General features: G+C 36.5%; 1 protein-coding gene across 1 annotated transcript in view; it reads right to left on the bottom strand.

Annotated features, from left to right (window-relative positions):
* The window catches only part of LOC103616593 (sodium channel protein type 1 subunit alpha), a 93,859-nt gene that overhangs the window by 27,082 nt on the left and 40,090 nt on the right, over window positions 1-26,687 (bottom strand). Inside the window, 18 exon segments of the mRNA XM_017735643.1 lie at window positions 1,521-1,694; window positions 4,312-4,466; window positions 5,911-6,028; window positions 8,830-9,312; window positions 10,018-10,151; window positions 10,154-10,373; window positions 10,987-11,160; window positions 13,472-13,710; window positions 14,518-14,557; window positions 14,559-14,654; window positions 15,818-16,198; window positions 16,941-17,246; window positions 17,739-17,945; window positions 18,077-18,218; window positions 18,592-18,655; window positions 24,042-24,314; window positions 25,416-25,507; window positions 26,029-26,157. Coding sequence (XP_017591132.1) covers window positions 1,521-1,694; window positions 4,312-4,466; window positions 5,911-6,028; window positions 8,830-9,312; window positions 10,018-10,151; window positions 10,154-10,373; window positions 10,987-11,160; window positions 13,472-13,710; window positions 14,518-14,557; window positions 14,559-14,654; window positions 15,818-16,198; window positions 16,941-17,246; window positions 17,739-17,945; window positions 18,077-18,218; window positions 18,592-18,655; window positions 24,042-24,314; window positions 25,416-25,507; window positions 26,029-26,157 — 3,427 coding nt within the window.

Below are 26,687 nucleotides of genomic sequence, written 5' to 3'. Positions count from 1 at the left end.
CTTAGGATATTCTTAAATTCTCCATAATTGTATCAATGCATCAAGAAATGTTCTCTCCCATTTCACAGCACAGTAACATAGAACTAGAACTATCAGATAACCCTTGCAGCAAAGATTTCAAACATGGCTGTGAATGCTGCAAGCTCAGTAGTATTTACTGGACATCAGTACTAATTAAGCCACACTACCAATGCTAGAGATATATCTTGATTTCCTTGTGGAGCCCTAATTTATCCATATGCTGAAACTTGTGGACATGATGTTCATTGTCTTGCCAAAGGTGTTTCGATTCAGATGGGTGTCTGATATCTGGTGGATCAGACACCCATCTGAATGCTGGATTCAGCCTAGACCACAGCAGGAGGAATGGTGGGTCTGAGGGCGGGAGCGAGAAGCCCAGGCCAGAATACAGGGCAGCAGGACCTCTTTCAACAGCAGTGTTGGAATAAACCCTCTAACTGCCTGTGGGACTACCATGTCAGCTCCTTCTGTTAGCAGGAGAACTTCCTGTCTTTCTTAAATCTGTGGTATAGCAAGGCAGTGCTGCAAGCATAAAGTGAAAGACAGAGAAACATGGAATTTTTTCAGCTGCCTTACTTTTTAAATTGAAAAGTAAACTAGTTGGCATTATTAGATATTATGGTTGCAGAGAAATTAATTTTAAAAATAATCAGATAAATATAAAAGTGTCACTTAGGAAATGCACAACATACATCGACAATCAGGAAGTCCAGCCAGCACCAGGCATTAGTAAAATACGTTTGGTAGCCATAGGCCACCCACTTCAGCAGCATTTCCAGAATGAAGATGTAAGTGAAGACCTTGTCAGCATATTCCAGCATGGTCTTGATAGTTTTACGTTGTTCAATATATATGTCCTCAAAAGCCTGTGAGTATAAACATTCAAAGGTATGTTATTTTTTTGTTACTGCACATGCTTCAGGTTGTAACACAACAAACCAAATAGGCAACAAAAAAAGGAAATAGTCTTCAAGAAAAGCCAAGGGTATGTAATTTCTAGGTGATGCTTCTTTTTCTGATAACTCAGTATATACTTGTTTTTTCCCTATGGAAATATATTTTCCAGCTCACAGGATTCAGATGGGTGTCTGATATCTGGTGGATCAGACACCCATCTGAATGCTGGATTCAGCCTAGACCACAGCAGGAGGAATGGTGGGTCTGAGGGCGGGAGCGAGAAGCCCAGGCCAGAATACAGGGCAGCAGGACCTCTTTCAACAGCAGTGTTGGAATAAACCCTCTAACTGCCTGTGGGACTACCATGTCAGCTCCTTCTGTTAGCAGGAGAACTTCCTGTCTTTCTTAAATCTGTGGTATAGCAAGGCAGTGCTGCAAGCATAAAGTGAAAGACAGAGAAACATGGAATTTTTTCAGCTACCTTACTTTTTAAATTGAAAAGTAAACTAGTTGGCATTATTAGATATTATGGTTGCAGAGAAATTAATTTTAAAAATAATCAGATAAATATAAAAGTGTCACTTAGGAAATGCACAACATACATCGACAATCAGGAAGTCCAGCCAGCACCAGGCATTAGTAAAATACGTTTGGTAGCCATAGGCCACCCACTTCAGCAGCATTTCCAGAATGAAGATGTAAGTGAAGACCTTGTCAGCATATTCCAGCATGGTCTTGATAGTTTTACGTTGTTCAATATATATGTCCTCAAAAGCCTGTGAGTATAAACATTCAAAGGTATGTTATTTTTTTGTTACTGCACATGCTTCAGGTTGTAACACAACAAACCAAATAGGCAACAAAAAAAGGAAATAGTCTTCAAGAAAAGCCAAGGGTATGTAATTTCTAGGTGATGCTTCTTTTTCTGATAACTCAGTATATACTTGTTTTTTCCCTATGGAAATATATTTTCCAGCTCACAGGAGAAAGAAGTAGATTTTACACAGCAGCCACTCCGCTGGTCAGAGATTTTTTTAAATGTATTTATTTATTGCTGATAGTGAATTATTCTTCTCAGATCATATTCCACAGTGACAAAGAGAATTGATTCTGCAAAATGTTGTGCCTGACCTGAATCCTACTGAGGTCATTTGGCTTGTATGTAGGTAGACCCAATTGCAAAATCCAGGGCCATAGCTGTAAAATTTTCAGGACAATGACAATACAATCTACCTTCTAAGTCCTCTGGATTCCTGAAAATTTTAAGTTATAAATCATAAAATAAGTTCTTCCTTTCTTAAAAAACTTATTTATCTAAATCAATTACTTGCTTTATTACTCTAATTTTATGAGATACATAAAATTTCTGAGCTCCTTTCCATGTTATTTACGCTTTTTGTGTTCTCATTTTTAGGCACTTGAAAAAAAAATAGCTCCTGATTTTTATAAATTCTTCAATTTTTTTCCTTTAATTGCTTTCAAATTTCAATTATGCCATTATTTCTTATGGCGTCTGACTGATTTTATCAGGCTGAAAGAACTGGAATGATCTGCTAGCTTGCAAAGATTTGGATATTTATTGATACTGAAATTCATTTTTACCCAGCCTGCTTTTGAATCACTTGACATGTGTCAGTTCAAATGATTAGTGTTTGTATATCAGACATCAGGCTAAGATCTGTGTAATTCTGGTTGCTTAGATCAGGCACCATGGCACCTGACACTCATGTATATTCACTAAAAACTGGGAAGTCAGCACATGTCATTTCATTTGTACAGGTGGGATTATGCCAGAGGCTGAGCGAGCAGCGCTCTCGGAAGCAGAAATGTGTCTGCTCCCTGCCTGAGAGCCCTGGGGAGGGGTTTGCAGGCAGCCTGCACCCTGCCTGTGCCTGCCACATTTCCTGGCTGTGATGGCAGTGAGATTTGTCTGGAGCATGTTCTTGGGGTGAATATTGAGATACAGTGCTGGCAGATACAAAGAGACCTTTTCACTATCACAAAACACTTTAAAGGGAGAGCAGAGTCTCACACTTCCAGAGATAATCCACTGTCTTTGAAATATTTTCACAAAATAAAGATTCTGTGAATGACACCTTAGGCTCACAAGCATGAGATACTAACACCATGGGATCTTGTCTCATACTTCCTCTAATATAGTAATAGAAATTCACCTTTTTCAGATCTCCCCCCACTACTTTTCTCTCATTTAAATTCTTGTCATTGGAGATTTTCTCCACTTGGTTGTATGAACCAAAATTCAATAGTTTAGACTTGAGGTTTTTTGTTATTTAGAGGGTTTTAAATGACAGGAAAGGTGTCACATGGTATTGCATAAAAGTTGTTTTTCTGATGGTTGTGTTGATATTAGACCAAACAAAAGCAGAATAATTCTCAGAGATGTAGTTAAAACTAGGGATAGGTATTATCATAAACTGCTAACAGTATCAACAGTATTTTAAAGTGTTGGGAGTGGTTTTTTTAAAGTGTTGGGAGCTTATAATACAATTTTGCAACACAGTTTTTTTTTATTATGTAGGCAGTTAATTTGCCAAAGGGTAATTAAATCTACCAGGGTAGATGCTAGATATACTCTACATTATCTAAAAGCAAAGAGTTTGCCTAAGAAACTTCACCTCAGTATATATCCAGGCTCACTTTAATTTAAGAATTCATCTCTAATTTCTTTATTCTTCATCATTATTTGTATTTTTGAAAAAACCTATTATTGTTAGGGTTTATTTCATTTATTTTTGTAGATTTGTATTATGGTTGGCTTCTTTTTATTCTGCCCTTGCATGTTTGTTAGAGCAAATTCATGTTTTTACAGATGTCCCTTCCATCATGAATATGAGTCAGTAGAAGCTGAATTGTAAGTCTAAATAATAAATTCTTAGAAAGGAATCAAAAAACCCCACACAGCTTTTTTTGCTGTTCTAGCACACAGCATTTATAGGACTACATAATCCAGCCCTGGCCCTTGCAAGGTGTTGTGAACTGTTTATGCCATTACAGTTCCAAACACTTCAACAGTGACAGTTCTTTTCCCTGAGCTACATCTGTAAACAGCAGTGAAATGAGAGAGCAAACTCCAGTAAGAAAGTTTGGTATATTCTCTTCTTCACGTGTTGCTCCTGTCCACCTGAGGTGTACAGTGGTGTACACTGCCACTTCCAGCAATCGAGTTAGGCTCTCTCTAATCACTTATGTCTGTTCTTTTTCCTACATGTTGTTGAGAAGAGACTTTTTTTGCTATTTTTCCCAAGGCCTGAATAAAAATTTAGTCCTATCATTTGAAGACATGGAATTGTGTTAAGTTAAAACAGTGTTAGAAGAGACAATTTTAAGGAGTCTCCTGAAAACATGGCAACATTCTGTTCATGTTTTACTTACCAGAGCTCCACTACTGAGGAGAATCATAAAGACAATGAAAGTCTCAAACCAGTTGTGTTCGACAATCCTGAAGCAGGTTTTCCTGAGGTTCCACCACTGCTTTCCTCTCCCTTCTTCTATACTTACTTGACAGCACTTGAACCTTCTTACACAGCCTTTAGAATAGTGTATGTAATGAGAGGAGGAAAAAAAGAAGAGACTTTGTTGAGTTGTATTCATTTTGGTTATGCATTCTGGTAATGATACAATGCTATCTTTACTGTGCTATTTAGTTAAAAACCAGTAATTTTTCACCTAGATAACCTTCTTTTACTTCAAGGAAAAAAAAAATAACATTGAGACAGTTGGAATTTACAATTTAATGAACCAGCGAGAAGAAAGAATTTCTCATTTATCAAGAAGTGCTCAATACAATGCACACAAAAAGATAAAAGCCCATGGAACATGAAGCCAAATTATAGAATAGAAAGTAAGTGTTAAAATATACAAAATCATCCAAATGTCAGGTAAGTTTATGTAGTAAGATATGAACAAATGATATTAAACTGTACCTTCTTTTGTTCAGGATACTCAATTCAGACAATGTTGCATCCATTGCATGAAAAATCTAAGCCTCTTATCTGAATTCTGGGCTTTTCAGTACCAGCTAGTTTATCTAACTTGTGCCCCTAATATATTTAAGCTTTTATGATTTAGCTGCTGACTTTTATGTAGAAAAATACTAGTTAAAAATAATGGTATTTTCCTTGACAAATCCTAGACTGTTACAGTACTACCTCTTACAAGTTCAATGTAAATTTCTAAAGAATGATCTGTTTTCATGTCCAGAAATAACCCAACCTGACAATAGCATTTATTTTCAAATGTCTAAGTCTACCTTTGCTTACAGATACCAAAAATGGCATTTGTATCCTTACATTACTCTTTTAAAAATATTTATTTCCCCACCTCCTTCAGAGGCACACATCCATAAGGTTTCTTGCAAGGAAATGCCACTGGAAAAACATTTATGACCAGATTGTGGTTTTATTGAATTGTGGGCCAATAGAAGGAAGAATGAAAGATGAAGGAGTCCACCAGGTGAGACTGTTCTTGTCCCAGGTGGCACACAAGGCTCTTGCTTCTCCTTTTGCCAATTTGTAGAAGATTCATTTAGCATTTTGCACAAGACCATTTAGGTGCAGTTTTTATTTATCACTAAACAGCTGTTTTAGTAATTTATGCTTTATAAAGCACTTAGGCATCTGTGAAGAATATTTTTAAATAGTGTGTTATTTTATTATCTAAGAGATTGTAACTAAACTCATAAAGTACAGTAACATACTAAAATTAAACTTTCAATACCATATTTTTCTTATTTTAAAAATAGAGGTACATTTCTGATAAAATGTTTTCTTAACTGTTTATCCAATATATAGTGTAATTGTGATATCAGTGTCCATATAATATATTATGGACTAAATGTACTACTGCTAATAATCAGCACTTAAACACTAACTAAAGGATAGTATGATTCATAAATCTTAATACTTAACTTACATAGAAAAATTATTCTGCAATTCTATTAGTAAGTATTACTAGTACTTTTGTTCCAAATACCTTCTGTGAAGCAGGCCTCTGGCTCCTGGGCTTCTTCAGGTTCAGCTTCTGGTTGTTCCTCTGCAGGAAGTCCAATATCAACTGTGCTACCTTCAGATGAACTAGATGAATTTAACTTCTGTAAAGGAAAGAAGCGTCACAAATGCACAGTAAATAATTTTAAGGCAAACATTATTTGATTTTGGATTAAGTAAATTAGACAATGTTTTCGAATGTTCTAGACTTCAACATAAGTAAATTGCTGATAAACATCTGAGAAATTTATATAGTCTGTTTTTCCTCCTGCACTGTATGAATCTATTAAATAGAAGGTGTAACACTAATAGATCAGACTTTAAATAAAATTATGCTTTAAACTGGAAAAAAAAGGGTAATGATGCTAAACCTGAGAGGATTTATGACCACAATAAGCCATAGTCATATTGATCCCTTAATGAAGCTTTAACAAATATGCAGGAATTTGTAGTGTCTGCTGAAAATCAGGTAAGAGTCTAAAAACAACTACATAAATGAGGTGAAAGCTCAGAGGAATGAGGGGGAAAGCAGAGAAGGCCATACTTCAGAGGTTAGTAATTCTAGATTAAAATTGCTGAAAGTCTAGCTCAGAGTGAAGCAGAATCTGCATACAATTACGCTGAGGTAGTTTAAGCCCATAGAAAACCAGACTCTGTTTTATCAAGAAGTTTTCAAAAACATGATGAGCATAAAGAGAGAGGGGCATAAGGTGGAAACCAAATTTAAAAAAAATGAAATAATGAACTTAAGCTAACGCTCATCCTAAAAATTCTAAAACTGTTGTAATATAGCATGCAGCTGGAACCTGGTTGCAATCTAGCTCTTTGGTATTGTGGCTAAAACTTGGCCAAAATCGTGAAGGAAATATATTTAAAGATGTATGGTTAAACAAAATAATGAAACAACTGCAATAGAGATCGCTGAGTCTAACTAGAAACTCAGGACTGCCAAGACCACCACAAAGCCATGTCCCCAGCTGCCACATCTTTTAAATACCTTCAGGTATGACAACTCAACCATTTCCTTGGGCAGCCTATTCCAATGCTTGACAATCCTTTCAGTGAGGAAATTTTTCCCAATATCCAGTCTAAACTTCCCCTAGTGCAACTTGAGGCCATTTCCTCATCCTGTCACTTATTTGGGAAAAGAGACTGATCCCCACCTCGCTACAACCTCCTCTTGGGTTCACCACTGCTAGGTGGCAGCAGGCTTTTTGGTATTGAGGACAAAAACCCCACCATACACTAACAACAAAACATTTATTAAAGCAGTGGTAGTAATAAGTCAGAAGTGAAGTACTTTTTCAAGGGGATAAAAGGTAACCCTGTTCCTACAGGTAGCAGCACATTGGCAGACAGCTTTCCTGAGCTTTCCTAAACTGAATCTATGTCTAAACAGGATCAATTCTCCATTGGTCAGTCATAAACCAGGTGGTGTCTCTCTATTTGACTGTCTGGTCTGTGATGGGTTGGAAGTGTGGACTGGTCAGCATGAAGGTAGTTGTGGAGAGTAGATGAACACTGTCTCCCTCCAAAGGATCTTTGTTTAAATGTTTTATTTTGAAATTCTTCATGCTGAGGGAGGTTCATAATGTGCTGAAATAAATTTTTAGAACCTTTACTGTAGCAGTGGTTCAGAAGCATAAGTGAAATTAATTATAGACATTTTAGCTAATCTTTAACAGGAAAAGAATTATTAAAGCTTCAGATATTATTTGGGAAAAGGGAACAACACTGTCTCTGAAATAAGTTGCTATGGGGAGAGTCTGTTTTGTACAGATCTCCTTTCTTGGAGGAGGATCCAAAAATTGCACTTAGCTTAACACTGAATTTTTATTGAGAGCACTAGAGGGCTCTTATACACACTGAAAGGACAGTGGTAAAGAATTCAGCTACCCCACAATGGGGTGTCTGAAGCACTGTCAGAAGTACACAGTGGGATGGAAGGGGGAAGGTGAGCTATCCTATAAAGAAACTCCACTGCTACCAAAATGGGAATTAGCTGGTTAAGGCTTAGGTTTCTCAAGTGAGAAAATTAATATTGTTAAATGCCTGGAAAGGTAAATTTCTAGTTTGACTAAAATAGCAACAAAATAAGTCATTGAGACTGTAGTTTTGAAAATTCTGTCATTGAATCAATTTAAATTATTTTGCTAAAATAGGAACATACAAAAAGTCACATAATGGAACAATTTTAGCTTTAATATGCTTTTTTAAATTACAGTTCTCAAAAAGGATTTATATCAATAACCTGCTCTAGCATTCCTTTAGCAATGGTAGGTATTTTCATCTGTTGGTAATTTTCAGTTTTAACAACCACATGAATTTGAAGTATATGGGAGAGTCTATGGTCAAGACTTCTTTTTATGGGAAGCTAGGTCTAGAAGAGCTGACAATTTTAAAATCTAAAAGAATTCATATGTCTAGAGAAATGTCTAAAGGAATTATTTAAACTATCTGTATGTTTTCTGGTTTATATCTGCTTTTTTGAGAGGCAGAGAGAAGATGTATCACACTCCTCATGCAACCCTTGTTACAGAAGGCAAACGGAAGTTTCTGGGGGAATAATGCTGCAGCTAAGGCACTGTCCTCTACAAGTTGTTGCAACTACCATATGGACCATACATAGTTTTTATGGATTAGTTGAGTCTCCCATTACCTGGCCTCATCCCCTCTTGGAGGCTATAATTTTTAACCCTTTCCCACACTTTTGTTCGTCAAGAATTAAGTCCTCCTTTATACACTCATTTATGCCCATCTACAAAGAAGTGTCAAAATAAATGATCAAGAATTGAATACACTGGTTTATGAAAAGTAAAACAAAAAACCCCAAACAATCAAACAAAATCCCACATAAGAAAGATGGTCAAAAGATCAGGGAGAAATGCAAAAAATGTCTAAATACCTCTTTGCTTTCTTCCAGGTCTGATTCACTACTAAATTCTTCTGTGTTTAGATTTTCAAAGTCGGATTCACCCACAGCAATGGGCACTGTCACAGTGAGGCTTGGGTTGTTTATGAATGACATGTAATCACTCTCATCAATTATGTATTTTTCCACACTGCTGCCTGTGCCTATACCACTGGTGGTTCCATTTGCATCTTTAATATAGTCATGGTCTTTGCTTAGTTCCACAGTTGTATGGTTAGAAATACAACTATTTTTGTTGTTTAAATCTTCAAGTGGCTTGATTTCATCTAAAGCTTTCTGTTTTTTAACAAAAGCTTTTTGGATGAATTCACGTGCTTTTCTTTTCACATAATCTATGCCTTTCTGCATTCTTGCCACAGCAATCTGGAGATTGTTCATTTCATTGTCATCATCTGTCACAGCAAGGTTGTCTGCACTAAATGAGCTCAAGAGCAAGGCCAAAAATAGGTTCAGTACCTGCAGAAAGATTTTAAAAAATGATGTTCTAGACTTTATTCAAAAAAAACCCATTTATTTTTTTAAAAAATATCCTATTATTGATATCAAACACTGAAATCCCAATAATTCACCATAACCAAAAATGTACCCTCAAAACTTTTTCTCTTCTCCATAAAAACCAAGCTTATTTCATTTAGCGTAGGTCCTGTTCACTATTCAAAAATATTTGTGAAACTGACTAATATCTGTAAATATGTCTTTAATTCCCCACAATATATTTATGTTTTGGTGTCAAATCTTATAATCTAAAAATGGAGATACCATATTTGCTGTTCAGCATCACTAAAAAGTTTAATTTATCCCATCACACAACAGAAATTAGATCATTTAGGTAACTAATCATAAGGTATAAATAATAAAAAAAATCCACAGCAAATGGTTTACAAAGAGCCCATAAACTAAAATTATTTGAAGCACAAAATATTTTCAAAGGGCCATGAGAGAAATTAGTCACATTCTTAAGTACCCACTCTGACATTCTTAGGATTTTGATATTGCAGAATATTTTGTTCTCTATCCAAAAAAGCTCTTAAGCTTAACTTTAAGCATTGCTTTAAACCACCTGCTTAAGTGCTTTGTTGAAGCAGAGCCAGAGCACTTCACTTCACGACTGAGACCACTCTATCGCCAAACCATTTTTTTATTAACACTTTGATCACGTACCACTAGGTTTCCAATCACCATGACCATCATGAAGACTGTAAGGCACATGGCTTGGCCAGCAACCTCCATGCAGTCCCACATCGTTTCTATCCATTCTCCACACAGCACTCGGAATACCATCAGGAAAGATTTTAAAAATCTTGCATGTGCCAGCGAGGAAGCACACAGTCACTTGCAATTTTGCAGACACATTCCTTGTAGTTTTTCCCAAACAGCTGCATCCCAACCACAGCAAAAATGAACACAATGATGGCCAGCACCAGGGTCAGATTCCCCAGAGCTCCCACTGAATTACCAATGATTTTTATCAACATATTTAGTGTTGGCCAAGATTTTGCCAATTTGAAAACTCGTAACTGGAAGGAAAGAAAAATATTGTTAGGAAAACCAGAAGGACACAAAGATAATTTAAAGTTAATTAGTGGAACGGTATTAGTGCAAAATATGCCTTGAGTAGGACTGTTCAGAGGTTATCATCTTGTCTAAAAGCATGAGGATGGAAGGTTCCCTCAAGAAAAATTTGTAAAATTGTATTTTGATATCCTCAAAGCATAGCTTTTACTGAAGGCCAAAGAAGCTACTGATTGGAACTTAAAATCTAGGGTTCATCTGTTAAAATCATCTGGACCACCGTTCAACTAGTATTTGTAGAGATCTATTCCTGTGATGCCAATCAGAGCACAATACATACAGTGAGTCAATTTAATTCTGCATAGCAGGATGTTGAAAGCATGTATCTACAATGGATACATTGGAAACAGGCCCAGGGCACCCACCGCTATCGGTTTGTCGGGATCCCTATCAATTCCCATTGAAGATGGTAAGATACCACAGTTCATAAGGATTTGTGGTAGTGAAACTTGCATTAGGATCAGTACCACAGCAAACATCAAGCAAATTTTTAAGGCAAAAATAAAGTAATTTTAATGAAGCCCCATTGAAAAATCAGTGCCATTGAAATATATTTACCAATCTGAATGATCGAAGAACTGATAGTCCTTCCACATCTGCAAGACCAAGTTCAACCAAGCTAAGGGTTACAATAAAACCATCAAAAATATTCCAGCCTTCCTGGAAATAATAGTAAGGATCCATTGCAATTATCTTGAGAAACATTTCTGCCGTGAAGATTCCAGTGAAGACCTGAGTTCAAAGTGCAGTTTGTTATTTCATGGTGAAATATAATACTCCAGATCTAGCTGTTGTCTAGGTTTTTAAGTCAAGCTACATCTTATCCAAAAGTGATACTTAAAAAGTTACATTTACTGTAGTAATTTATTATACCCACATTCCCTTAACAAGTGTTATACAAACCAAGTAATTTTTCAATTAATTAAATTTTATACTAAACAAATTACATAAACTTCTCTTTTATAACAGATATAAAATCCAGTTTCAACTCTGTAAGGATATGGACTTTCTCATGTACTGTACAAACAATATCCCAGATTTGATTTTCAGACCATAAACCAGAATGCTTTCCAAGAAATTACATGGTATAACTCTTTCTTGGTATACAAATTACAAATGAGGCCAAATCTAAGACTACAGGGGGGCAGCTTCTTGGCTGCTATGACCTGCCATTCAGTTCAACAGAGCTGTGATTATTTATACCAGATGAATAAATGGTATATCATAATGTATCTCAGTTGATACAACTGACATACATGTACTGAGATACAGCAATTTCCTGAAGCTGAGTAACTTCTACCTGGGTGTGCCCAGTGAGTTCAGCAAAATTGGTTGGCTCAATCACTTTTTTAGGAATGAAAGAGTATTTAAGAATGCATTTTAAACAAAGTACTGTTGGTAGTGGTTTCTCATCATGAGTTGCTATGCTGAATGAAGTAGGAATTATATTTAAGACCCACCAAAGTAATGACCCTGAGTAGTTTTGAGAGAAGTCTTGGGAAAATTTCTTGTAGGATAAGAATGTATTAAAGCCACTGTTAAAAACTTCTTGAGCCCTGCTCAGAAATGTTATCTGTGGTTTTTTTGTTTGGTTGGTTTTTGTTTTGTTTTGTTTTGTTTTGATAACCTACTTTCTAGCAAGCTGAACAGAAAATAGGACAGCTAAAGAGAATAATCTAACTGGGATAATCAGGAGACAGGAAAGAAGAGTCTGACTTGCTCTGCCTAGGAACACCAATACTCAAGATAGATTGCTACAGTCTTTAAATTCACTCTAGACACAAACACCAGAGAGGGAAAGGTTACCAATGTTTAAGCTACAGGATTGGAACCCCTGAGAAAGACATAGGAATGATACAGTTTGAAATGCTGACTTAGGTTCCTAATAGTCAGAACAGGAAGGTTTTCAAGGAGCTTTAAAGTGGAACTACTGGAGCAGGCAACCTCCGAGAGCCTCTCTATTGCAGAAGGGTTTTATGTCAGGGAGGCTAAAACTGGAAGAATGTGGTGCTTATAGACAGGTTCTCTCACACTCCCGTTGTAGTCAGAGGTACACCAAGGTTTATACTGAATTTTCTTAGTTAGAAAACAAACCTATAAAGTGCTACAAGACAAGATTTTACATTTTATTAGGAAACAAAAGCTCAGAATTTCCCTTAAGTATATGAAAATCAGCTGTACAATTTTCTATTCATTCTCCCTCCTAAATCCTATAGTTATTTACATGATCTATTTGTTCCTCATTACAAAACAAGAATTCTTAAAAATCACATTATAAGAAATAAATTCTTAAAGTGAGAGATAAAGTAGGACTGTAGCTGCAGATACTTCTGTGTGATCAAACCTGTCAGTTCAAAAGCATAAAAGCTACAAAAAGTTAACTCATGAAATCTTTAATAATTTATCTTTTTGAAGCAGAGAGAAAGGGAGAAAATACAGCTGACAACATAAAGAAAATATATTTTACTAATTATCAGAGGATAAAAAAATAAAAAATAGGAGAGGAAAAAGTACAGTGGGATATTTTTCACATAAAGCATAGAAAGAAAAAGATGCACTTATCCATATAAAAAGCCTTTTGCAGAAGAAAATTCTAGAAATGCTTTTAAAGGGATCTTTTAGCTAGTGTAAATTTCTGCTCAGGAAACAGCAATTAAAAACACATTCATAATTTAAAGATTTGTATTGTATTGATTGAGAAATTAACACTGCATTTATTTGCATAGTGCCTCTTTCACGGAAGCAATGCATTTTCTGGTTTAGTAGTTACACAAATCAAACTCTGCTTAAGATGGACTTTACTTAATGTAGTATTGGAGCCAATTTTTAAATTTTTAATTTGGTTTTGCAGAACACAGCAATATATTGATTTTACAGTATCCTACGCTACATGAGTCAGGGTTGACAGTCAAATTTCCAAAAATGTTCTGATACTTATATCTGGAGGCCAATAAATATCCAAAAAGTTGTTAAAACTTCTTCTTTCAGTTATTACAGGCATATTTCCTTCCAAATCATGAACACAAAAACCCAACAGACTTACCAGATTTCCAACTGAAAGTACGTTATTGAATTCTTCCGTCATCGGATAATGTTCCATAGCCATAAAGAGTGTATTTAAAACAATGCAAATTGTAATAGCCAGGTCAACAAATGGGTCCATTACCACTAAGTTGACAATATGTTTAACTTTTAACCAATGTGGACTGCAGTCCCAGATCAAGAAAATATTTGCAAATTTATACCAACATGGTGGGCATTTCTGTCTTGATTCTTCAAGTTCTGTGGGGAGAAGAAAGTTTATACATGTAACTATGTGATTTCTCTAACCTTCCTCATTCCAATATGAATTGTACCAATCAAGTTTTCAGTCTGTAGTGGTGTGCCGATTAACCTCTTTTAAGCCTCTATTCTACAGGGCTTTTAAGAAAGGTCTTTAAAAATTGCTATCAAATATATTTACTATGTTCAAATCTTATCTGTCAAGCACAACTTCTTTGTATTCCAATCACTATGCCAATCAGTATCAATTTATACATCAGTTTGTATTATGTATTTAATTTTTCCTTGATTACACTTCAACTTGTTTCTCCCACCTACTGTTCTAGTATGTAAATATTTTTATTCTGAAATTTGTGGCATTTAAATAAAAATTTTCATTCCTATTTCAAGAGAAAAACACCTAGAATTGCTTTAAAGAGTAACTGAATAAATATATCTGCAAAAATGCGTATATATTTTAACAATAGTTGCATAAGTTTGAAAAATGTTCGGTGGCTTTTTTGTGTCCATTAATACATTTTTAATTACTATGCATAAGCATCCACTCAGTTATGACCATGCACATGACTTAGATGGTGACAGAACAATGGGAAAGAAATGCTTCCTTATGTAATACCTTTAATGCTTAGTTATGTAATAACCTTAATAAATAAAGAGCTTTGAATTTACTGATAAATATGTGTCAGTTTGTGAGATGTTATCTGTTACTTAAGCTATTTTAAGTCTGTTTTCAAGTTTCAACTCAAGTTTTTCAGAAATCCATGGGAAAAACAGGATTAAATATTAAACTATGCATAGCACACACACCTTCCACAGTGTTTGTGAGGATGCTAGCAATACTCATGTTTTTTTCTTTCCCTTAAAGCTGGATCTTCCAGAAAGTCCATGGAAACGTGAAAAGAACCTGATATTCTCTTCCTCATTTCTGTTTCTGTCGTGGTGCCCTGTACAGAGAACAATAGTAGGTGAGACCATGATGAAGAAACAATGAGATAAACAAATACTACATAAGCCTGTTAGTAGTGTCTTAGCTTGGACACGTGCCCCGTGCTTCATATTTTATCATGTCGGACTTTTATTACTTTTTAGTACCTTTTAAATAATTTTGGAAAGGCATTAGGTCATAGGTACCTACAGTTCAAGACTGAGAGTTTATTTACTTAAATTTTGCATTTTTTTCCTTCAAGATATGAAAAGTCATTTAAACAAATGGAAAAGGTTTGAGTTCAAAATACTGCACAAAATTTTGCAAACTGCAATTTGTTTCCGTGGTCCTGCTGACAGAATATTCTGGGGTTTGTAACATAATAGCCTTTTCCCCTAATCAAACTGTAGCAAGTAAGAAAAGTCTGACTTCCTCATGCTTCCTCATGCTAGTATTTTTTAGCAGTCTGAGTAGACAAATTTTGACTAAGCAAGAGATTTTTTGGAGACATTTTCTCTTACCTTGTATATGGTAAGAGAATGGCAGCAATTTGTGCTGCACATATGTTCACACAGACATTTGCATCTTTGGAAGTATGTATTGAACTGTGATCTTTCAATGAACTATTTGTTGTCTATATGACAATACTTCACAAGAAATGGATGGAAAATATATAGGGATGGGAAATAAATGGTAATAAGGAATTGATAACTTCCTTACATTTTTGACCAGGCTGATAAGGAAGAATGATATCAAAATTAACTAATAATGCTAATTTTGATAGTGGTAATACAGCATCATATTGATTGCAGTTATATAACATTTTTGTGTAATATTTTCCATTGTATGTCAACTACGATAGCTAGATGGACCTTTAGATCAGCTAAAGGAAAGTATGACACAGTAATACAGTAAAGCATTGCATTTTTATGAATGTGTATGTTATTTTTTTATTACTTGGAAACTGCGACTTGCATTTGTTAGTTATGAGAATCTTTGTAAGTAAATGCTTAGGTTGCAAACCTATCTCAGCTGGTTTATTTACTAAAGATTTAACAAGATGCAGGAGCATTCACAGCTTGACCAACCAGGAAGCATTGCCAAGGGTTCCATTCTGTAGAAAACACTGGCTGGTGCAGTAAGAAAAGGCCACCATGCCTAAGCTATTTAAAACTTTCTTACATTGTCATCAGTAGCTGGTTTATCTATTATCACCTCTGGCAGAAGCTGTCCAACAGGCGATGTAGGAACAGATGGTCCGCCAACCAGGGAAACCACCCCATTGCAATCCACGGTGCTGTGCATCTTCCCATTCACTGGAAACACTGCCAGCATCCTGGATGACCTACTGGCCTGGCTAATGTTACTGTTGCGCCGTTCACCGTGTCTGCGCGGCACAAAGAGAGAATCTCTTCTGCTGTCATTGTCTTCAAAAGTGCTGTGCTCATCATCAGCAAAGTCATTTTCAGATCCTACATCCTTTGCTCGACCTCTGAAGCTGAAAAGACTTGTTCTGCTGTTGCGCCTTGGGGAAAACAGGGAGCCACGAATGCTCAGCAAAGACTGCAGGCAAACAAAATATGTGGTTATTAGCTGAAATCCTCAGACTTAGCACTGTTATTAGATTAGCATAGATTTTCTTTTTTTCTTAAATGAGAGTGACCATATTACCCAGAAGCTACATGCTGCTGGGAAATTTTTGCATGTATTTCATTAGATATATATTTTGCAGATAGAAGTATCGCTGTTCATGGATTCTTAAGACAAAAACCAGTGCTGAACACTCCTTTCTCAGCTAAAGCTACCAAATAGATTAGTTGCATAATTCCGACCAAAAAAGGAAGTCTATACATGCACTTTGTTTCATGTATGAAGCATCTTGCCCATAGTGAACAAACGTTGGTTCAAACATCTTTTAAACAGGAAGAAAATGTGAGGCTATTATAACAGAAAAATACTGTAGCATTTTAACAGGTCTAGGTAATCTATAATCATGCTAAAAGGAACAAAACCCCACATAACCAATCAGAGAATATTTTAACATGATTTTAAAATAATTCTATTAGAAGAACAGAGATGTGAGGTTACGTTTAAATCTAGCGGGTTTTTTTACAAGGCAGTCTGGCAGCTAGAGCACTTCCTCTCAAGCACTAGCAACGCTAATTAAGGTTAATGAAAGTATCAGTATTTCCTTTGTTTATGCAGTAGCATCACATTACTGTACTTTAGGAAGACTAAAGTAGTTTTGAAACAGCCTATGATGCTTTAAATATATGCTTTTACTAAAAATAATTATAGGCAATACCTGATGTGGAGAGGAATACTTCTTTTCGTATGTCAGTCTATTGCCTTCAATAGACAATCGGAAACCTTTCCTTCTGATGCTGTCTTCTGATTCAGATTTGTGAAATTCATCTTCATCTTTTTCCTCTCCTCCAGACTGTTCTTTCTGTTTCCTTTTCTTCCTTCTATTTCTCCTTTCTTTTGCACTCTTTGAGCTCAATTTTGATGCATCTGAGGAGCTTTCTGAGAGCCCTCCTGCTTCTCCTGCAGCACTGGGCTCCCTGGACTCTGCAGATGCTGTTACTGCTGCTGCCGTCACTGCTGCTGCCTACCATGATGGAGAAGGAATTTATGTCACTGAGCAAAACACAACATAATGTTTTCCTTTCTTTAATTTACTTATACATTATTTCTACTCCAAATGTCTCAGATCTTATATCCTACTTTCTATAGGATATCCTCTCCCTAGATTTTTTTTTCTAATTATTTTTAATCAGTTGACTCAAGATATGTGCTGGTCATGGACTTCTCTCATCCTTCATGAGTAAATTTTAAATGCAGAAGTCTAACAGATTGTATTAATGACACTATACTAGAAAAACATAGTGAATAGCCTATACCTAGTTTTGAATATTCCTTCTTGATGGCTGAATCATTCACAATGTCATGTCTTCAGTGCAGAATAGAAAACCTCTGAGCTAGCTCTGTCATTGAAAGACCAACAGGGTGCTTTATATTTCCAAATTCAGAAACTGTAGGGAGAATACCTCTATTAAACTCACTTCCTTACACTCCTGCATTACTACACCATAAACTATACCTGTGCTGCTTCTTGTTGCTTCTTCAGTTGTTCCAGCATCTGTTGAAATTCTGCCTCTTTTTGCTCTGCTTCTTCCAGGGTTGCTTGATTCTGCTCTTCGTAGGCCATGGCAACCACAGCCAGGATCAGATTGATCAGGTAGAAAGAGCCCAGAAAAATCACCAGAACAAAAAAGATCATGTATGTCTTCCCAGCAGCACGAAGAGTCTGGAAATAATAATTCATTTATAAGCAAGAATAGGTTAACAGAAGCTCTGTTTTTCATACTGTTAAAATTAAGATAAGGAAATTGACTCTAGTTCTCTTGCATCACCGATTTTCATTTAAAAAATTCTCACCAGCTGATAGAGGTTTTCCCAGAAGTCCTGAGTCATTAGCCGAAACAGTGACAAGAAAGCCCAGCTGAAGGTGTCAAAACTTGTGTACCCATAATTGGGGTTTCTACCAGCTTTCACACAAGTATATCCTTCTGGGCACTGCCTACAAAGACAAACTGGACATTACCTACTTAGTAATTTTAATATTGTCAACTGGATATTGGTGTATTCATATGTGCAGCCAGAACTGCAAAATAACAAGTTTTTCCAGGTTTTCCCATCACATATTGCTGTTCCTGTTATCAATGAGGCAGGGGCTATAGTAATACTAAATTACTCACTCACCATGCAAAGACTGTTTATCCAACCAATTTACTGAGCTCTGATCAGGAACACAGATCCTAAGCCCAGTGTAAAAGCCTTTCCTATGTGAAAGGAAGTGGTCACTCAAAATATAGCCCTGCTCCAACTGCACATCTACAGAACATGGATCTAATTTCTACACAGTGCAATAATATGATAAAATTCAGTCTTACCCAGCGTCAGAACTATTTCCACAAAGCAGAGCATCATTTTGCCCTTCCAGAAAATAAAAATGACCTGTTTAGAAAAGAATTTTAAAACATTATAGAATTCCAAATATAGCCATTATCTTAAATCTCTATTAAATAAATATTTTGACTCTAAAAGTTTTAAGGTGATTTCTGATCCAATTTTAAACAAACAGTATTATTTTCTCAGCAGAACAACAACTTTAGAGTAAATGACATTATTAATTTCATTAAGCACTATCGCTCACAGTACTTACTGTTAAAATGCCAAAATGTACTAAAAATTCTGTCAAATGCTTCTGGATGTAGAGTCTCCCTTCTGTCTGATCACTGAACTAAATCATGCTTTGTGGAATAGTATTGTACAGTTGTTTATTAAAATAATTACAATCGATCTGAAAAAAAAAATCTCATAATTTATTTAAAACTTTCTGATCGGTATTGCCAGGGGTTCCAGTTTGTTGCTTACAAGCACTTGTTACCTAATATGTAAACTCCGCAAAAACCCACCCAGCTGCTGATGGCTCTGATGGTAATGGGTGTGCACACACGGCAGTTGTACCCACTGACTGTATGAAGGCCCTGGCATACACCTAAATTTAACTCACACATAATTACTGCAGCAGTCACAACTTCTGTAAGAAAGATTTTAAGAGTACATGACAAAATTATTGAACACCTTTGGAAAATAAATTGGGTAAGTTCCATCAAATCGCCCTGTAACCAACCATCCCATAGTCTGTACAGTAATGCCATAGTTAAAGGACATTTTAAATGGTTTAAATAACAAAGACATTGACCTATCTCTTCTCACAGAACAAAGAGATTAAAAAAACTTTGTGCTTATTAAGATTCATTTTGACTGTATCCTTGAGAAGTGTTTTTCTTTTTCCCCTCAGAGCAGATGCTTGCAGTCTTGATTGCTGAAGTCTTGATTTTTGGAAGAATTATCACAGGAGGAGCTTCTCCTGTAGTAACAATCTCCCATTTGGTCACAGGCATAGGGATGTTTTTTATACAGGGTGATACCATGTGTCCCATCTCTGATGGGATCCAAAAGCATTGGCTCAGGCTGTCTGTAAGGACAGGGCGGGGACATGGTGGTGCTCCCCTGAGCACCTCCTTAGCTCCAATACTTAAGAAGCGTAGGAGCTTCAGAATTAAGGTGGTACCTTGTTTGCTTCCTGAGAAGATTTGAACCCCACGTTGGATTTCTTTTCCATTGAACTGTCCTGTTAGATTCCCTTAAAATCTCATTTGAAAATGAGTGCGAGTTTAAACTTGACTTTGCCTGTGCTGCCCAAGCCAGGTTGCTACAGACACTGATGAATTCTGAGTCTGAGGAGGTGTCACAAGCTGCTGGCTCAGCAAGAAGGGACACAGTACCTGGGTCAGCTCCATCCTGTGAGCAAAATTCACCACTGGGAAAAATGAGACCTTGTTCTGACACTCTGTGAAGGACTCATTTTCACTGTCTAATGATCCATCTGCATCTCAGAGGGAACAATCTCCTGTGCTGTGTGAAGTGCACAGCCCTGTGTGTGGCTGCTGTCACTCTGAGCTGGTGTGCATTGCAGAGCTGCTGTGTGCTGAAACACAGCTGTAAACAGAAAGTTGACAGGATGCTGGCCACAGCTGACCCTTAGGAAGCAAATCTTATTCTGCATTCAGTCAGCTAATCATGATTAAAACATGTTGGAACATAACAGCTGGTTGGGAAGAAAGCAAACCCACTTTGATATAGTTTACATGGAGCAGTCAGTCCTAATCAGCACTGCACCAGCTGAGCTGAACTGCTACAACAGGTCTGCATTCAGGTTCTGCGCCTCAGACAAGATGTGCCCTGCAAGGGTGCTGTACTTGCCAGCTACACGGAAACAAGAGCCACACAGGCTTTCTCTGAGTGCACTGATACACTTGGGCAAGTGCTCAAAATATTATCATGATAGGAAAACTTTTATAACACACAAGCTGAGCAGTATAAGCATGTGCCCCTATCTAGATGCAAAACTTTGAATTGTGTTTTACCAAAGTAATGTGAAAAATCCCTTTCTACACCAATGATGTATGTTTGGCTCCTCTTTAATTGATTGGGAAGTGGGAAAATCTCCCTGGTAGGTGAGTGCTTTACTTCAAGCAAGATTAAAGCTGTTTGAGTAAGCATAGGGTGTAACATGAGAAGCACAGAGAATAATTTTTATTTCACAAAATAGATTGTGAGATGCTTTTTCTCAGAAAAAAATTGCTTGTGGAAAGCTTGTTAAGATAAACCTCATCTTATCTGGAACTAAGTTTATCAGAATTCTTATCTTTGAAAAAGAAAAAGGGGGGGGAAAAAAAGAGTGCTTGACTCGTTAATGCCAGGAAAGCTTGCATGAAGACCCTCTCACAATGGTGTCTCCAAAAATGAGCTCAATGGTAAAATTAGGGCTTATATGCCTTTTTCTGCATAGTATACACAACTAATGGCATAATAACTTCCATAATTCCTAAAAAAGACACTGCCATTGCACTGCTCTGAGCTGGAGGTAGAGCACTTCTTACTGCCCTGTGAAGCAGCTGGTTTTTGTATCCTGTCTGCCTGCCCACATGCAAAAAGAGAGCAGGAAGCTGTGAGAAGATAATTTTTCTCTTAGCAACTGCTGGTAAGCAAGGACAACGTTATTAAGTTCATAATAAGACTTGTAATTTCATTATAAATTTCATAATACATATGAAATCCTGTAAATATACCAAGGGTTCATGTAGCCACTCAGTAAAATACTTCCTGGAACTAACTCAATTGATCTTTGTTTTCAGGGTGCTTCAGGTCTTCTTTAAGTCAACTGAAATCAGAACTTGAGTTTATAAATTCTTTGTTTAAAAGTCAGGAAATTAAGTTTGGCCTTGAAGTCTAGGTCTTCATTAGGAGGCTGCTTAGACTTTGTTATACCCCATAGCATGGGATCTCCAAGAATTCATATGTTCAAGTAAATTGAGCTTCACAAAAAGATTGATTTAAGAAATTCAGATGGAAATCCATCATAGTCATTGATTGGTTGTGTGATCACAGTCAGAAGCTGTCTCACTTCTATTCAAAATTTGTCTGGCTTTGACTTGCAGCTATTGAACCTGTTATATCTCTGCCTGCTAGATCAAAGATATGTCTAGGATGAAAATTCTGTTCCCCATGGGGTTTTTTTTTAACTGTGATCAAATCACCCCTTAAACCTTCTCTTTGATATGCTAAGTAGGCTGAGCTCCTGGTCTATCTTGGTATAAAGCGTGTTTTCCAACCCTTTAATCATTCTACTCTTTTTTGAACTTCCTCCATTTTTTTCAACTTTCTATCTAAATTGAACTTTATATAGTATTCCAGTAGCAGCTGCAGTAGTGCTAAATACAGGGGTAATTCTTTCTTCCTGGTCAATAATTTATTTATGTGAACAGGATATTATTTAGCTTTTTGGCTGCAGAGTTTTAGCCTTAATTAGTCAGTCCTGGCTGTCCCAGAGTGCCCTAAGTGCCTCAGCCTCCCTATTGTTAAGGGCTTTCCAAGTGTACTTTTATATCCTGCCTTTCAGTTTCCCTGCAGCCTTACATGTAAGCTGCTGGGGCAGTGTTTTCCAGAGCCTCTGCGGCACTATTTTTCCTTTGTCCTCATGCTGTTCTTTGTGTTGCTTTTATTCTCATGACATTACACTTGCAAACACACTATTGCCACAGCAGGTGCTCACAGGAAGCAATTGTCTCTGGTGTGAGATTCACCCCTCTTTCTCCCCATTTTTCCTACTCTTTGCTTGTAGCTTTTGGTTTATATTAAATGACCTAATAACGTGCATGTACAAGCTTAAAAACCAACAGCTGTGCAGCACCCACTCTGATCAAAGGGCACTCCAAGTAGTGCTAATGGCACTGTAAGAAGGAGCAAGCTGTAGGGAATTTGAGGAGATGCTAACGAAAGTCACAAAGTTGCTGTGGGAAAAGTGTCACTGCTGCACTGGAAAGGATACCCAAGTGAGGAGACGCACCTGGAGACCCCCCGACTTCTCTTTGCAGCTGGTCACTGTGATCTCTTTTCCCTTTCCTTTTCTATCTCTCTCTCCTCTTTAGTTCTTAATTTACTCCAAAAAGTAACTTTCACTGTTAGAGATGATGCATGGCATCACCTACAGTCTCTATGCAAACCTGTCTCAACATGAACTGAGAGCATTCCTTTGTAGGATAGGGAGCATAGGTTTGTTCGCTCACATTTAACTGTACTGGAATGCATTTCTTTATCTGCTCTCAGTTTGGCAGACTGCTCTGCATCAGCAAAACTGGTTGAAAATTCATACTTTGGGAAATTATCAAAGTGGAAAGATGCATTAAAACAATGTCTGAAGAAATTTGTCTGAGGCTGCTGCTATTCAATGTTTTAACTAATCTAGAAGATGGAAGAACACTTATCAAATTTGGAAATGACACCAATAAGGATGGTGGTGAGTTTGAGGAAAAAATTCAATTTTCAAAGGTTCCAGACAGCTGGAGAAATAGTTTGAAAAAAAAATAGGGTGTTGTTCAGCCTGGAACAATAAACTGATTCAGGAGCAGGTAGACAAAAGGCAGAACATTACTACCATTGTAAACAACAGCAAGCTATATAGGATATATGAAACAGAAGTACAAGTCACTATGCTACCACTTCTTCCCTAATTAGTACTCCCTATGTGGAGTAGAAATGCCTATATGTGGGTGCTGCACTTTAAGAAGCATGCTTATGAAAAAGAAAGGATCTGGATGAGAGAGCAACATCTAGAAAATACATTGTAGGAGAAAATGGTTAATGACCCATGTTGTTTAGCATACAAGAAGATTGAAAGAGGAGAGAACAGGGCATTAAAACATAAGAATAGTCTCTTAAAACTTCAGAAACTGTGATTAATGACAGGGAATAATTTGGTTTTGATGCCTGTGTTGCAGTTTATAAGAACAATAAGCATTAATTTTAGCAGAAAATATCTGTTAGACCTCAACCTGCCTCAATAAAAGTAACAGTAATAATAATAATAATAATAATAAGGCACAAGAATGAATGGATGGTGAAAATACTGAGGACCTCATCACTGGACTTCTCACTGCATATCAGAAGTTTCTGATATCTGCCAGAAAGGACATAGAATGCTGCTGCTCATCTTGCTTTGGATAACAGAATGGAAAATATTTATTAAGTAATTTTAGGAGTCCTTTCTGTCTCAGGGGAGATGCGAATTTGGCAGATAGAGTGGAGAAAAAGAACTACATCAAGTAGCAAGACCATGCCCCTGGTTCCCTCTTCCATGCAGGCCTTTAGAGCAGACCTATGCGAGAGAAAACACTTCTGTCGTAACTAAATGTATCATCCCTTCCCCTCCTTCCTTCTAAGAACTGGGTCAGCCACAAAACACTTCAGTGGGAATTCTGCAGACAATACTTACTTTCATCTTCAATGTATCCCTTCCAGTCAAACGGAGTCACTGTTGAATTAACCAATGTACCATTTTCACCTATGGTGCTGTTTAGCTGAGAAGTAATATTTGTTTCCAAAGTAAAATTTTCTGGAGGCCACTGCAGGCATTTATTCCTCAAGTTGCCCATGAACAGCTGCAGCCCTATCAGTGCAAATACACTCAGACAAAACACAGTCAGGATCATCACATCTGAGAGCTTCTTCACAGACTGAATCAGGGCTCCCACAATAGTCTTCAGGCCTGCAAATGGAAAAGAATTTTTATTCTGCTGTTGGAAACTTTTTCAAAGCACAAATATGGCAGTGTCTCCCAGTAAAGTTACAGATTTCATGCAGAAGCCCAAATACATGATTGTAATGTCTGTGAAACAACACTTTTGTGAAGAGATTTTTCACTTGTGAAAATGAATAAATAGCTGAAATTAATGTCCATTTGAAACAGTGAGTGGAATGAGTTGCATATATTTCAAAACACTTGTTTTAATGGTAAAACAAGCAACTATTTTTTACTCATGCTGTACATTAATCTCACATAAACGTCTTCTTTCTTTTCATTTGTCAATACATCTTGCTCCAAACCTTTACTACTATCAGTTTTATAACATACTAGGTTTAGAAGACAGAAAACCTGTTCAACAATAAATAGGATTCAAATTTAATGCTATAAAACTGGAAATGGTTTGGAAAATTGTAGCTTTTTAAGATAATAAATCCCCCATGCAACACCCATGCTATTCTTTATTATCTTATTCCTTCATCTCTTAGTAAGTCAACATTTCAAACAGTTTCATTTTTCAGACACCAATATTCACAACAAACACCACATAACATCATGTAGGTAGGATACACATGGGTAAGAAAACTTCAGGGCTACTAATATTCATTGAATGTGGAGAAGAAAGCTTGACGTCATACGATGCAAACCACACACGCTGTGTACTGCAATGTCTCATGCAAGAATCTGTTAAACTCAAAGGCTGATTTCAAAAGGAAAGTGCTCATTTTTAAAAGCAAGGAATCAGAGATTTCAGTGAATTCTGATACCTTCTGATTCCTGCTTTTTTTGTGGAAAGAAATAAGATTTATATTTAAAAAATATGAATTCCATTTCAGTGAATTAAAGTCAGCCTCAGTGTTTAACCTGGCTCTCACCTGGAATGACTGATATTGTTTTCAAAGCTCGGAGAACTCTGAATGTTCTCAACGCTGAGACATTGCCCAGGTCCACAAACTCTGTCACATATCTGTAATAGGGGAGTTCACACACAAACACAATGACAGGATAAAAAGGAACAGTTGGGAGGTACGAGGGGCCTAACACCTTACACCAGTTACTTCTTACCTGGAATTACAGAAATAGTTTTCAAAGCTCTCAATACTCTGAAAGTTCGAAGAGCTGAAACATTGCCTAGGTTTACAAATTCTGTTACATACCTGTAGGATTAAATCACAGTTATTCAGAATTTAGGCAAAGTTTATGCTACTTACTTGGGTCTTTCATCAAGACCACTTTGGCGTTTTTAGCAAAAACTTAAATAGCAACAGTCAGAGGTTTACCTTTCACTGCAGTTTGCCTTGCATTAATATACTTTCAGAGCCTTCAGCTAAATTAAATGTCTCTGAAGTGAATCACACTGATTTTACTTTGAAAGCCTAAAATTTATCTAGACTAGATTGGTAAGTTCGGAGAATGAAGTCAAAGGGAAGCTCCTTTTCTGCTCAGGAAAAAAAAAAAAGCAGGACATGAAATTAGCCTCTCTAATACTAGCTGTACTAATGGCTTCTGCAGTATTTATGTTTACATCAAAATACGCATTTTTGAATGTGAAAATTATTTTAGACAAAATTAAGTCCATAAAAGAATTTCCATTTAACAAAATTGATATGTATTGATACTAATTTCATGCCCTTTTTGCCCTTTTCTTTCCAAGAAATAGCAAAAAACAAGAACTTACGCGAAGGTAATGACAGTGAAATCAAGCCAGTTCCATGGATCTCGAAGAAAAGTAAAATCTTCTAAGCAAAAGCCCCTTGCAATGATTTTTATTAGAGACTCAAACGTGTAAATGCCAGTGAATGTATACCTGAAAAATATGGGAAAATTTAATCAAAAGAAGTAGCAACATTTGACATTGGTATTCTGAAAGAAATTTGAAGATCAAATGAAAGGGAGTTTTTTTCACAACTGGAGAAGAAGTACAGTAAATAAGGAATTTTTTCTAAAATGCATAATATGAATCAGACATACTTGTGTATTTACGTGCATTAATTGTGACATGCTGTTGAAGTTTAGCTGTCCTGGTCTTGCATATAAATAAAAATAAATAAATCCATCAAATACATACCATATTAAAATTTATTGCTGACATTCATTTTAAAAGTATGCCATACTAGGTCCCTTACTCTTAAGCAAGAAAGATGTGAGCATAAGTTACTGGACACTGTCTGAATCACAATCAAACATGTAAAACACCTGGTATTGGCTCTAAAGAGGGAAGGATGCAAGAATGTACTGAATCCTCATTCTCACTTTAGTAATACTTTTACTATGCTGCTCTTAACTGATGTGCATACAGGTGCCCATGGTTCTGCTACTAATGCAGTGGTGTAAGGA

This window comes from Corvus brachyrhynchos, unplaced genomic scaffold (assembly GCF_000691975.1).
Source record: "Corvus brachyrhynchos isolate BGI_N302 unplaced genomic scaffold, ASM69197v1 scaffold255, whole genome shotgun sequence".
NCBI classification, from domain to species: Eukaryota; Metazoa; Chordata; class Aves; order Passeriformes; family Corvidae; genus Corvus; species Corvus brachyrhynchos.
Note: the sequence above shows the minus strand (reverse complement) of the source record. Positions and strands in the feature narration are given on the sequence as shown.